General features: G+C 32.9%; 1 protein-coding gene across 1 annotated transcript in view; it reads left to right on the top strand.

Annotated features, from left to right (window-relative positions):
- LRRC40 (leucine rich repeat containing 40) overlaps positions 1–7408 on the top strand; it is a 47758-nt gene extending 40350 nt beyond the window's left edge. The window contains exons 12-15 of the mRNA XM_069478072.1: positions 448–558; positions 2505–2582; positions 4793–4978; positions 7177–7408. Of these exons, the coding sequence (XP_069334173.1) occupies positions 448–558; positions 2505–2582; positions 4793–4978; positions 7177–7282 (481 nt within the window). The 3' untranslated portion in view covers positions 7283–7408. The remainder of the gene's footprint in view (positions 1–447; positions 559–2504; positions 2583–4792; positions 4979–7176) is intronic.
- Positions 7409–14274: the final 6866 nt, after the last annotated feature.

Here is a 14274-nt window from a genome sequence, read left to right as displayed (position 1 = left end):
ACTAAATAAAGACACATATCAGTTAAAGTCCCATTACTGATTTATTCTGTTAACTTCATTGCATATTTTATTTCAAGCTATTCCCCATTCGGGATTGTATGTACAATTTGTATCTTGACTGGTTTATTTGTCCTAAGTATTTGCCTATTTGTAAACAATACTTTTAAAATCTAATTTAGCTATATAACGTAAGATTGGTTATGGACAATAAATAAAACATATTGTTTCTTTTCAAAACATTTTTAAAAATTATTATGGGTACATAATAGTTGTTTATATTTACAGGGTACATGTGATGTTTTGATACAGGCATACAATTTGTAATAATCAAATCAGAGTAATTGGGGTATCCATTACTTCAAGCGTTTATCATTTCTTTGTATTAGGAAGATTCTAATTCCACTCTTTTAGTTATTTTTAAAGGTCATATTGTTTGTTTTGTTTCAGGATTATAGAACTGAAGGAAATGGTTTCTGATGTTAATCTCAGTTTTAATAAGCTTTCCTTTATATCCTTGGAGTTATGTATGCTTCAGAAATTGACTTTTTTGGATCTCAGGTATTTATTGGTACTATTGCTTGCCTTTTAAAAAAAATTATAACTTGTTTTTGAGTTTTGCTTAACTTTTGCCACCTTGTATTTTCCTAGGTAAGTATGGAAACTAGTCTTTAGTTTATTAACAGTATTTTGGGAGAAATCTAAGTAGTTAGAAAATATTAGAAATATTAGGAAATGATTAGATACCACTATAATTAGAGATTTACAAGTTAAGTGTTAAGGCAAAATTATTTAAAATATTAACCCATTTTAAAGAACCTACTTGCTTTCAAAATATTACATGAAACATATAATGCCAGAAATAAAGAAAAAGAACACTATGAGTGGCAATAAAGAGAGAAGAAACTGTGTTTAAGTCTCTACAGAGGTAATAATTTAAATATGTCCAAATTGAAGTGACAGAATCACAAGTATCACAGTTTTTTAAGGTTAAGAATATATGTTTCAGGGCTAGTCATTTATTTTCTTGGGCTTTAAAATTTTACTTGTAAACTATATCTTGATTGCCTGGGCTTCCTTGTGTTTTACTAGGTGTGTTTTTAGTTTATTTAAAATACAGCTTCTCTGTGATGATGCCGCTGCATTCTAGCCCAGGTAACAGAGTGAGACCCTGTATGAAAAAAAAAAAAAAAAAAAAAAAAAAATATATATATATATATATATATATGGCTTCTCTTGTTTTGCTCAAACAATAGTCAAATAATGATAAACTAATTTATATCTCTTAGAGAATTTGTTCTTCCCATAGAGACAAAAATGTTTTACTTAGGAGATAAAAGCAAGTCCACTAATATCCTGCTCCTATTAGATGTGGAATTGCTTCCATTTTGGGGTGGCAATTACACTGGCAAAACTGTAAAACCACATTTTAGTTCGTTATTAATAGAGCAGAGGGAAAGAATTCAAGTTCTTATTGCTGCTATCTTTATTTCTTTTTGTCCAAAATTGTGTGTGTGTGTGTGTGTGTGTGTAAGCCTCTGTCTATAATTATACTTGGAAGTTTCTAATTAAGTGACCAAAATCTGCTTTTATATCTGATATCAGTGAATAGAAACCAGCAATGGGTTATTCAACACAACTTAATGCAGACAATAATTGTAGAAAAGTACAGAGATAAAAAAAATATAGGTTGCACTGTAGAAAATATGACTCTTACATGTTAGGCTTGACTTCTGAACCCAGAAAGTAGGTTTAGAAAAAATCATTCATTTGTAATAGGTAGCCATCTAGTTGGGAATAATTTTCTCACAGATATTTTCTATTATTAGTAGTTATACTGCCTCTAAAATCCTTTTACCTTCTTGTTAACCTCTTTTCTTGCATTGCTCCCAGATCCTTACAACAGTAAATGAGATTCTGTTTCCTGCCATGTTTCATTGTAAGAGCTAAAAAAAAAAAAAAAAAGGACACTGTATAAATCAAAATTCTAAAAGAGCAGTAAGGAACTTGCTTAATACCTGTGGAATACAAAGATCCAAGTTTCTAAATATGTAGAATCTCTTTAACTTTCTGTTTCATTTTTTTTAATAATTTTCCAATTCTTGGAGAATTTCATATCTGTATGTAAGACATATGTATTAATACCAATAGAATATTTATTTCATGTGGTATTATAGCCATGGGGGAAGTATTGCCCAACCCAATGTGAAAGAGTTAAGGGGTTTATTTACCATGTTTACCCTGTAAACACTATTAAACCTTTTATTAAAGAGTTGGTTGCATTATCAATTGGTTGCATATTGGTATTACTAGGATTTGGCACAATAACCAAATATTTGAGGCAGCTGACTAATTCAAAATTCTCAGAACTTAGCCTTAATGAGATCAGATCAAGGATTGACAAGCTGATCCATGTAATTTTTTTTCCTGCTAAACATTTTAATTATAAATTAAACTTGTAAAAATTTTCAAACTTTGTAAATCATCTGTTTTGATTTCTAATTTAGGAACAACTTTTTAAATTCTTTGCCTGAAGAAATGGAATCATTGATAAGACTACAAGTGATCAATCTTTCCTTTAATAGGTAAGAGAAAAGATGATTCTAATTGTCACTCTGGAAAATATGTAGGTCTTCCTTAGTAGAGAAAACAACTAAAAGAGCCAAATAAAAAGGCCCCATACTTTTACATTATTTCAATATCCAGATTTTATTTTCACTTAGTTCTACTTAGAATTGAAAGTGATGTTGCTGTCTTAGCATTCTTACAATTGATACCTAACAGATTTTTTCTTCCTTTTTACCACTCTGAGAAACCTGTAGCCTAGTAGGAAGACAAATATGCATGTAAATAATTATACTTGCTATAAGGAAAGCATAGTACATAGGAAAATGTGTCATCTGAGATTACCTGAAGGTAGAGGAGGTAGAATTGAATCAGAGGTTTAATAGACATTTGCCAGGTGCACAGGGAGAGGGCATCCCAGTTAGAGCAAATCGCATGTGCTAAGGCACAAAGTTGTGAGAACATTGGGTGTTTGGAAAACTTGAAGAAGCTCAATATGCCTACGACCATAAAATAAGGAGGTAGAGGAGTAGAACTAACTAACAGACGATGTTTGGCATGTAAGTAGTAGCCAGCCCTTGAAGAGCTTTTTATGCTAAATGACACTTAAGATTTTATTCTGCAATCAAGATACTGCAGATCAAGATATTGTACTATCAAAGATATGGCAGATAATTGAGTAGCTAATATTTATTGGGAGCTTATTATCTGTTTATGCTGTACTAAGTACTTTACATGTACTATCTTATTCTTATGAAAACCCTACATGGTATTTCTGTTATTATGTCCATTTAAAAATCAAGGAATAGAAGGTAAATAACTTACCTAAGCTCTGCATAGATAGTAAATTATAGAGTCGGGATTTGAATCTAGATGATTTGATTCCAGAAGTTGGGCTGTTAACAATTGTCATGATTTCTCCTATGATGAAAATTGATTCTGGTAGCAATTTAATAAAAATACTAATAGCTAACATTTACTGCACCCCAGGTAATATCCTAAGGTCTTCAAATATATTCATTTAATCCTTATATCAAGTGTATACATTTAGTACTACTCATTTATAGATGAGGAAGCTAATGCATAGTAATGTCAAAATACTGCTTATTTTAATATTTGTTTTGTCTGCTCCATTATTTTTACTTTCTTCTGTGTAGGTTATACCATTATTGTCATTATTTAAAAATGTATGCACTTCTCAGATCTCTCCCAATTTTTACTTGTGAATTGAGCTATCAGTTTTCTCTTGAGTTGTCAACTGAGCTATTAATAGCAATTGCATTGCAAGTAATGTCTTTGGGGAGGTCGCAAAAGCTAGCCCTAACTTCTGTGTTAACAGGTAAGCTACAGCTTTGATAATTGCCTGTTCATGGGTTGAGGAGAGGAAAGAAAAAAAAGCTACTATTTAGGGGCCATTTGGTCTATCTGTACTCCTGGTATTGGCTCTCCAGTCTCACTGGAACTTTAGAGCTGCCTTGAGTTTACCCATCACTATTGCTTCTTTTTACATCAAGGCAGCAAAGGAAGGGAAGTATGGGGAAGTGAGAATGCCAGAGCTCTTAAGCCCATCCATGTCTTTTCTGGTCCAGGCTGCAGTTTACCCCACACTAAAGCTGTGCCAGCCTCTGTCCCCCAAGGAGTCCTCAGTGGTTTTGTGTTAATTGCAAATATTGCTCTGAGAGCCATCAGCCTTCGCATCTCTCTTGTGGCATCTTCAGGGTTGCTTTGGACTAGGAAGCCAGCAGTCTATGCTAGTTTGTCAGCTTTTTAAGAACACAAAGTACATGAATTTTGGAAGCCTCAGTCAAAGCAAAATATAAATCTCTAATTTTACTTAATATATTGGCAGTGATTCTGTTTATTTCATAAGATGTAAAAGTGAACTAAGGAAGAATACCTACATGGAAACGTGACATAGAGAATTTCAGGAAGAGATTTCCTTGTCTTCTGAATATGAACAGAAAAACATGAGACAATTTACTCTGAACTTTTCTTTGATTTTATACAATAAATACTAACTGTTACAAGGCTGTCCACTTAACATATATTTCAAGGTTTCCAAAATTAGTCTTTTTTTTATCTTCTGGAAAATACAAAATTTATGCCAAATATAAAGTAACATATGCTAAAAAAATTATTTCATGATATCAAATTTAAGATCATCTATTTTAAGGAATGATTTTGATCTCTAATTCCAGTATAATCATATGTTCTGTTCATTTATTAATAGGTTCAAAATACTACCTGAAGTTCTATATCGTATCCTCACACTTGAAACTATTCTGATTAGTAATAATCAGATTGGATCTGTGGACCCTCAGAAAATGAAGACAATGGAAAATCTGACCACATTGGACCTTCAAAATAATGACCTCCTACATATTCCACCAGAACTTGGTAATTGTGTAAACTTAAGGTAACTGCACCATCTTCTGTGTTTTGTTTATTTGATTGATTTGTTAAAGTGATATTTTTTTTCTTGCCGAGGTAAACTTACAGGAAGTTGAAGTAACAGATTTAATATCCCATTAAAAATAACATAATAAAATCCAGAGTCCCAATTTCATTTTTCAAATTTAACAAATACATTTTTTTAGCTTTGTTTATATGATATATATATAAATATAGTAACTAATTGTTTCTAGTGGTACTTTTCTCATCACTGTGTATGTTTGTAACCTGAAACTGTACTGCATAAAAATGTCAGGGAAATATAAACTCTTTAGTTTCGCACATAGGGTTATTTGAAATCTGATTACAAACTACTACCATTCCATTTCAAGCCCACCTTGGTCTTTCTCACTCTTTACATTTGCTGTTCCCTCAGCCTCAGGATGCCTTTATCCTGCTTTGATCAATAATGAACCTAAATATCACCTTTGAAAACCTTCCCTATTCTCCAAGTAGCATTAGTCCCTACTGTGATTTCCCATCATGCTTTGTGTGGATTCACTCTTTAGAAAAGAGTTATCCCAGTGTCTAGAACATAGTGAGCATCCAATAAGTGCTTATTAAGTTACTATAAAGGGTGTTGGAGATGTCAACAGAAAGCCAAGTCATTAAGCAGAATGTGTCAGAGGTAATTTTATTATCGAAAACTGTATATTAATGCTTTGGCATTTTTTACTTCACTGGAGCAACACTGCCATCTACTTTGGTACCTCATATTAGTAAATTATAGGAGACAAATACAGTTGTTCTCATTATTTATGGTGGTTATATTCTACAGAGTCATTGTGAACACCGAATTGGTGAATGCTGATCTCCTAGGGGAAGTAGAGGGTTAGATTCCTGTAAGAATATAGTCACATTTTCTTCAATCAATACATAACCTTATTTTATGTGTTTCTATGTAAAGACACTTTATTTAATATTGTTGACTCATGAACATTGAAATCATGGCCAAAGCACTATAATTTATGCCTGGACAAAGCTTATCTAACACATATATTTTCTCCATAAGGCACATTCATGCTTAGGGAAACTAGACAGCACTTTAGCACTATACTTGAGGCCATTTTAAACAGTCAAGTCACCAATAAAAAGTACAAAAATTTGAAAAATGTGGTACTAAATGGACCACAAAAAGTATACTTGTTTACAGTTAGAAAGCAAGAACATCACCTTGCTTGACCTCAGCTGAGAATGTGCCCATCAGGTGACTCAAACTTTTTGCTGCTCTGTGCATGTCCATGAATGATATTGCAAGTGCCACACATATTGACTTTGGGGTTGCAAATTTTATTGAGTAGACAAATTTATAAATATGGAATCCATAAATAGAATCAACTGTAATCTAATTGTAAACCTTTTTCTAGAAATTAAGAAAATAAGTGTTTAAAAGAATTCCCAAGAAACATAGAAATATTTTAAGATGTAGTTTAGATCAACTGTATAATATGGTGTGAGTCCTTTGACTTTTGTTCACATAAACAGTTAAGCTACTAAAAATTAATATAAAAGTCTGTTCTATTTAAAGATATTTCATTCATTATATAAAACAAAACAAGCCCATAAATCTTAGATTGAACTTCATTTCAGAACATGTAAATAGATTTATATATGTGTACATGGTCAAGGGAAGGAGAGGACATTGTATTTATGTTTTAGGGAGGCAAGAGTTGGCGGTGGTGGTGATAATACATTGATTACATTATCGTCCTTGGCATGGGTACATGTTAGTTTACTCATTCTAATATTTGTCTAAATCTAATTTAATGATTTAGTATATATAGTCATTATAAGCTTGAGAAGAGGCTGGATAGAAGGGTGATTCAATTCACAGCTTTTTGATCTGAGACAAGTTTTTTTTACCTCCCTAAACCTGTATTTCCTCATTTATGAAATAGGAATATTAATGGTCCTACATCATAGGATTGTTAAGAGAATAGGATTTAGAGTTAGTGAATGAAAATTACTTAGCTCAGTACCTTTCACATAATATTCAATAAATGTTTTGGTTATTTAGTTATAATTCTGTTTAAATGCTCAGATTTAAAAAGGGGCAAATATTTAAAAATACACAAATTGTATTTATAAAATTACAAAGGAAAATAGAAGAAAAACCTTGCTAATGGAAAATATTTAAGTTCTCAATTTCTCTCTTTTGTTCAGAACATTACTACTAGATGGAAATCCATTCCGTGTTCCTCGAGCGGCCATACTAATGAAAGGAACAGCTGCTATATTGGAATATTTGAGAGACCGAATTCCTACTTGAATTGGAGTTGTTTCATAATCCTGGTCAGGTTGATTCTTAAAAGGATACAACATTTTGTTTTAGTATTATCTTAAATATGATTGCTATAATCTTGTAGTTTCCCAGTATCACCTAGTCATTTGTATAATTGGCCTGGGCCATATTCACTGCCATTAAATATTTTTACATTAACAACTATTTAACATTTTTCTAAGGTGTTGTGTACATTGATAATGGTGATAACCACATATTGTGTGCATACATTTGTTCTGAATATTTTACACAGGATTTATCCCACTGACTTTCATTTTCTTATAGCAGGCAGTTTCTTTAAAAGTGCATTTTTATTTAATGTGATTTAGTATTTTTATAATAACAAAGAATTTTTGTAGAAGTGGGTTTTCTTTTTCATTTCTTTTTGTATTCCATATAATGTGACCAATTGACTTGAATATGACTATCCAATTTCTACCTTTTTATTAGATATAAAATTGAAATGAATTTTACAGAATACTGATTTTTGGCATTTAAAAAAACAAGACCTTTCATTACTCATGATAGGATTTTTATGATATGATTGGTCTCAGTATAAGTTTCAACATTCACTGTCTTGTTTTTGTTTTAATCTAGTTGAAATGTTTCTTTTCTAGCTATTGGGTAGGTTTCTTTCCCTTGTTTTATGGAATTATCAGGGTTGTTAATGTCTAACACTTTAGGTCTGATGAAATAGTAATTAAAAAAGAAGGGTTGCTAATATCACAGAAATGTACTCAAGATACAATTATTGGAAAAAATAGTGTAGCATTTAAACTTGACAATATTTTTAATGATGTCTTGGTATTGTTTCCATACAATAATCTTTAGATTCAAAACAATTAAAAAAATTGGATCTGCATATTTTCCCTTCAGTGAGAGTGTGAGCATTTAAAAATACCTTTTGTTTCTTAAAAAAAAAAAAGTATCGAAGACCATATCTTATTGATTCTATAGATAACAGCAACAGAAAACAACTAATAACATATACCACACAGAAATCTTAAAATGTACTTTGTTTAAAGACTTATTAAGCAGTTATTTGTATGCCTAATCTACTCTGTGTGTGTTTTAATCTAATGTTGTACGTCTTATTTCTAGCTAGCATCTTAGTTTTAAAATTTGCTTGTGATCCTTTTTTTTTTTTTTTTTTTTTTTGAGACAAGTTCTCCTCTGTCGCCCAGGGTAGCGTGCAGAACTCCTGGGCTCAAGTGATCCTCCCGCCTCAGCCTCCAAAGTAGCTGAGACTGCAGGTGCGCACCACCACACCCAGCTAATTTTTCTATTTTTAGTAGAGACGGGGTCTTGCTCAGGCTGGTCTCCTACTCCTGGCCTCAAGTAATCCTTTCACCTTGTCCTCCCAAAGTGCTAGGATTACAGGCATGGGCCACTGAGCCAGGCCTGCTTGTAATCTTGATAAGACTAAACTTGCAGTAATGCCGTAATTTTTGAAAAGGGAATTGCATGTAGGAAAACTTGATTTAATAAAAATTAAATGTAAACATTTTTGTTTATACCAAAATTATCAGAAGTAGGTTGATCAGTCATTATAACACCATATGATTATATTAAGTAGCCAATTCAATAGCATGTATGTCAATTTCTATAAATAGATGGATAGATAGCTTTTGGATAATTGAGGCATGCTTACATTACAAAAAAAATCACTGCTAATAAAGATAAATACTACATGTTCATAATAAAAGTTACATTTTTCAAATATTGATTACAACGTTTATGGTTTTGTTTTTTAAAAAACATGCCCTTTTCATATCACAACTCTGTCACTAACTAAGAAGTCTGCTTTGATAGTAAACAAAAGACACTTTACAATAAGGTGACATTTTATTATTTATACAATAAAGAGACTTTTATGTTATTCAAAACACTTTTTTAAATACTGAAAAAGTTGAGTACACCAAAGCCGAAAAATGGCTCTGCTATACACTGCACAGCATTATTTTAGTCCCTGTGTTTTGTATCTGTACAGAAAGCATCTTCAAAATGCATTCTTATCACATTGTACACCTTTACCAATTAGTATCAACACATAAAATAAAACTAGAGAATACAGCTTGCATTTGCAAATTAACTGACAAAGTAATTTCACTGATCAGTAAATTTAAAATATAGATTCATAGGACTTCTTTGCACATAGAATAAAGCAGCTTTCAAGGTCATTATGGTCTCATACTGCAAAAAATCCATGAAGTACATTCACGATCTATGTTAATAAAGTAGTAAATATGTCTTCATTCAGTTTTATTTACATCAATATGTAGTTCAACTAAAAAGTACTGTTAGTCATGATATAGTAGTCTTTTAAACACATACAAAAATGACAATTTTTTTATATATAATTTAAGCTCAAAATCACAATTATCTCAAAATATTAATTACAATACAGCCATTTCAATTAAACATGTTATGATTTTTTTATAAAATGGTAAAATTTTTTTATTAAAGTAAGCAATTTGTTTTGAATTGGCTAGAGTACACCCAAGTAGAAAACCTTAAATGTTAAGAGGTGTTTCCTGCCCCCTCCCACCCGAATTTGTATACAGCCACCTAGGCTAGCAAAGAGACAGAAAAGGCCCCAATTTATAAAGATTAAGCCTCTTTTGCTGCACTGCTGTGGCTTGTTAGTTCTTCCATAAAAGCTTTACAAGGGGCGTGTCAATAAACTATGCAGTGAAATGCATGCATTAATATACAATATGTCTATGTAAAATGTCAGTGTTTACTAACGCACATTAAAATGTTCACAAAGACTGCAAAAGAAGTCATAAAGAAGCACTTTATCTACCAATTGCATATTGTAAATTTGAAAACTATAATATAATAGAATTTCTTGGAAATCAGATCCCAATTCAAGTTCTTTCTCTGGCTAAAGGAGCTCTGATTACTTGGCCTTCAGATGTCACTGTTGTGCTGCACATATGGTAGTGAAGTCAGATGTCATAAAATAATGAGTCTAGAGACTTTCTACATTTTACTAAAATAGTGACTATAAGTTGTATCACTGCCTAGCAATTTTTCTTAAACTTACAGAAGAGTGAAATATTTCACTAATTGAATTATATGACCTCAAATAAAAAATGGAAAATTTACATGTTTGGCATATGGGATGATATTAATTTGTATGGATAGAATTAAAACTTCTTTATAGAGTAATAAAATGATTATGCCCTAAAATGAATGAGGTCAAAAGTAATCAAGTATCAAATAGTTTAGGAAGTAAAAAATAATTTTCATGGGCACATAAAACCCCTAAAAACATAGTATCTAGTATCCTTTTACTTATAATTCTTAACAAACCAATTGAAAACCTTCCACTATCTTCCTTCCTAATTGCTTGTTTTAGTTTAATATTTCTTTTCTGAACAGAAAGAGACCATAGTTCATTTGATGATTTATTAATACTTACATACAACTGAGTGGGGGGATGCCCTTGGGTGGTTATAAAGTGAGAATAATAAAACTACAGTACTTGTAATAAACTATAGTAACCTTGGAATAATCTTACTTTGGAAAGTCATTTGTGATGGTCTTTGAATTTTACAAACAGAATTCAGTAGGTTTACCTCTGATTTTCCACTAAACTTAGAAAAATTTTCTTCTTCATGTGAAGACAATGTCATCATCCTTAAGCTTCCTTTAGTCCCTTCTATACACTGAGTACCAAGAGAAACTTGATTGGCTCTTCAAGGAAAAAATATCTGGTTTATCTTTCTATTAGTTATCTTTCTCCTTTTCATTCCAAATAGTAAACAGTAAGACTTGCATTTTCAGGGACGCAAATGTAGTTGAGGATGTTAAAGGGAAATGCCTAAACATCATAAAGCAGAAGTGTTAAACATTTATTGCTTTCCATTAACACTAGGTGTCATCAAACCTAAAATTAAATTTCCTAGAATAAATTTAACATACAACAGTCCTTACTGACATGAACCAGAAGCCTTTTCCACATTCAAGACCAGAAAGAGTCCCCTGAAGTGGAAAGACTCTGCAAGTATTGAAAATAAAATTTATTTCAACAATAACATTCTAAAAATAATTTTCAATCTTTCTAGCAGATGTGGGATCTCCTTTATGTTCTGTCTGCCTTAGAGTTTCATCTTGGTTTTCCTATGGACTTTCCAAAAAATTATGTATGATTTCCTGACTAAATAGAACATTATTCTTTAATAGAGGGCTGGGGAAGGGTAAGAAGGATGGAGAGATACAAAGAAATACAATGTGATTTCTTTTGTCCATTTGTCAAATGCTTTCCTTAATCCAGCTATCATAAAGGTCAATTGACCTGCATACCTGGGCATTTAACTTCATTTAAATTTTAGCTGTGCAAAACAAATGTGCAAAGAAAAATGCCTTCTATATATGTGTGTCTGTACATAGACACAAAACCTGAGTCACAATAAAAGTTTTTAATATAAGAAAACTTTTCTTAATGTAGGAAAATAACCTTTAAAGAGCCAAAAAATACCTTTGTACAATATAAGCAGCTAACTTTAAAACTTCAGTGTGCTTAAGTATTACATGCTTTATAAGACCCAGCAAAAGAGGGATCATTTACGCTTGATAGTTTCTTTAATTATAGCTGAGATAACCACATTTTTATTTCTAACATCTATTTTCATTCCCCTGAATTCATTAATTTTTCTTAAAAAAAAAATCCAACTATCCTGTTTAATTTCTGACGGTTCCTGCTTTTTCCTATATTGAGGACATAGGAGATTTGGGTTTGCTAGGGATATAGCTTAGTGCCAAGCCACAATGGAATTCTAAAATTCAAAACAAGTACAATACATAATCTATTATTAAGAGATACATTACTTACAAAAATATTTTTTGGAGAGAGTTGGGCCAAAGTGTGCATGAAGCTGTTCTCATTTGCAGGCTCCCTTTCTACAGACTATTAGCTCTTAAAAACCCCTTCTTCATGCTCCCTTTCCTTAGCTTTGGGTAGGTTTCTTACCTTTTTCATACCTGAACTCTGCATTGTCTCAAATGAAGCACCCTTGCTCCTGTGCTGCCATCAGTTACAATGTCCTCTTTCCTTATCTATGTCATTGTTTTCTCTTCCTCTTTAGGAGCTCAGAACTCTGGAATGACTCCTGGGCCTCCTCTTTTGTGCCACTTTACTCATTAGGGGAAAATTTGCTTAAATGTTCCACTGTCCTTTCTTATCTAATTTAAGGCTCAATTCAGGACATAACTTGTCCCCTGGGCTACATCTCATGCTTTCTGAGGAAATTTTATAGAAAAATGAGTAAAAGCTGCTTCTCCATGCTGCCCCAGCTGTCCTTGTCATTAATTAGGCATTTATGTTGGTTAAGTCACTGACACTTAGGGAGAAGGGGAAGCCATCTGGACCAAAAGGTTTCAGTCCTTGCATGTGTGGTTGATAGGGCCTCTGAATACTTGTATCAGTAGTTGAAGGGATTCTGGACAGTGCCCTTTAATGCTGTCTTTTCTCTAGGGCCAGTGAGACTGTTTAGGGATAGGATGGGAAATGCCCATAGGAGGGAAGGGATTAGAGGCATTAGCCAAGGGAACTGTAGTCTCTTCCTGCCTTTTTATATGACACTTGCCTGAGGACCACTAGAAAGATTTTGTATTGTGCAGAAGGCTAAAAGCAGAGTCATACTTTTTCTGCCAACAGACTTGTTTCCATGGGAACCAGTGCAGAAAAATGAAAATACGACAAGAAGGCAAGGATTAAATGTGGAGAAAATTGATAGGGAGTTGGTTTCTACATGGCAGTTTGAGCACTTGAGATTTAAAGAAACAGAATGTTCCTCATGTGGCCAGATCAATGAAAATGGACAAAATTACTTGCCAGTAGCTGGTCCCAGGAGGCTGAGATGTGTGGAATGCAGGAAGAAAGTAGTAAGCATGCTGTAATCTGGATAGGGGGAACCCTGTAAAGTCTAGTTCTATCCTGATGAGGTTCAGCTCTTCAACCTAAATGTTAAATTAACCGTATGATCAAATATGCCCTTTGGAAAGGCATGTCCATGCTTAGCTTGATAAACAAAAGCAGCCTGATGTAACAATTCTCTTCTTACCTTTCCAAAGCCAGCACACACTACTTGACAAGATTATTGCATACCTAGTTTATTATTGCTTGAATCATCTTTCCAAATATTCAAAAACAATAAACAAAACCAAAAAATACCCCACCACTACTGCTTGCAAATCTATGGCTCCCTTCCCCAAGCAAGGCAGCTATTGTAAGTAACCTAGAATTTAGTTTCTCATTAAGGAAATAATGATTTCACTTCACCTGATACAAACCCTCCCTGTGTACCCTCCTCTATCATTCAGGACATGACGACAAACTGATCAAACTGTAGAATTCAAAAAAAAATCTTTAATGAGGACTTGGAGTTTCAGCCTGATCTGACAAATGTACTTTTCAGAGGCTCCAGGCAAACTGTACCTGCCCTATCCTCCAAGCTTCCCAAAAGGTTATTTTGTGAAGTCCTACAATTAATGCCTCATTCCTGTGATTTCAGCTTTGGCCTATATTGAAACACAATTCCTCTGAGGAAATGGGGGAAGGCCACACTGTAGATAACTTGACTTGCCCCTTCCTGGAGAACTAGTTTTCAAGTAGTAGTGACACCCCTAACCTGACTTTCTCCTCTTCCCTTTAACTCACATAGAAAAAACTAGAAACATAACATCCACCTGGGTTGGAAGCCAGGAAGTAGGAGACAGGCCATTATTGGGTAGTTGTATCTAGGGTACACCTAACTGCAAATGGTCTGAATAAAATACATTCTTTGTGGAGTGTTACATCCACTGGACATAGATTTCACTAGAAATGCTTAATTTCTTTCTCACTAATGACTTCCTGATCTATTCAATAAAGTTCCTTATTGAAGCCTTTGACAATCTCAACAATGAGTTCTTGAAATGTCAAAAGCTCATTAATTTCTCTTCTCCCAAGAGTACTGAATGAAATTCTGAAA

The sequence above is a fragment of the Eulemur rufifrons genome, chromosome 8 (assembly GCF_041146395.1).
Source record: "Eulemur rufifrons isolate Redbay chromosome 8, OSU_ERuf_1, whole genome shotgun sequence".
NCBI lineage: Eukaryota > Metazoa > Chordata > Mammalia > Primates > Lemuridae > Eulemur > Eulemur rufifrons.
The sequence above is the reverse complement of the archived record's forward strand: the minus strand, read 5'-3'. Positions and strand labels throughout refer to the sequence as shown.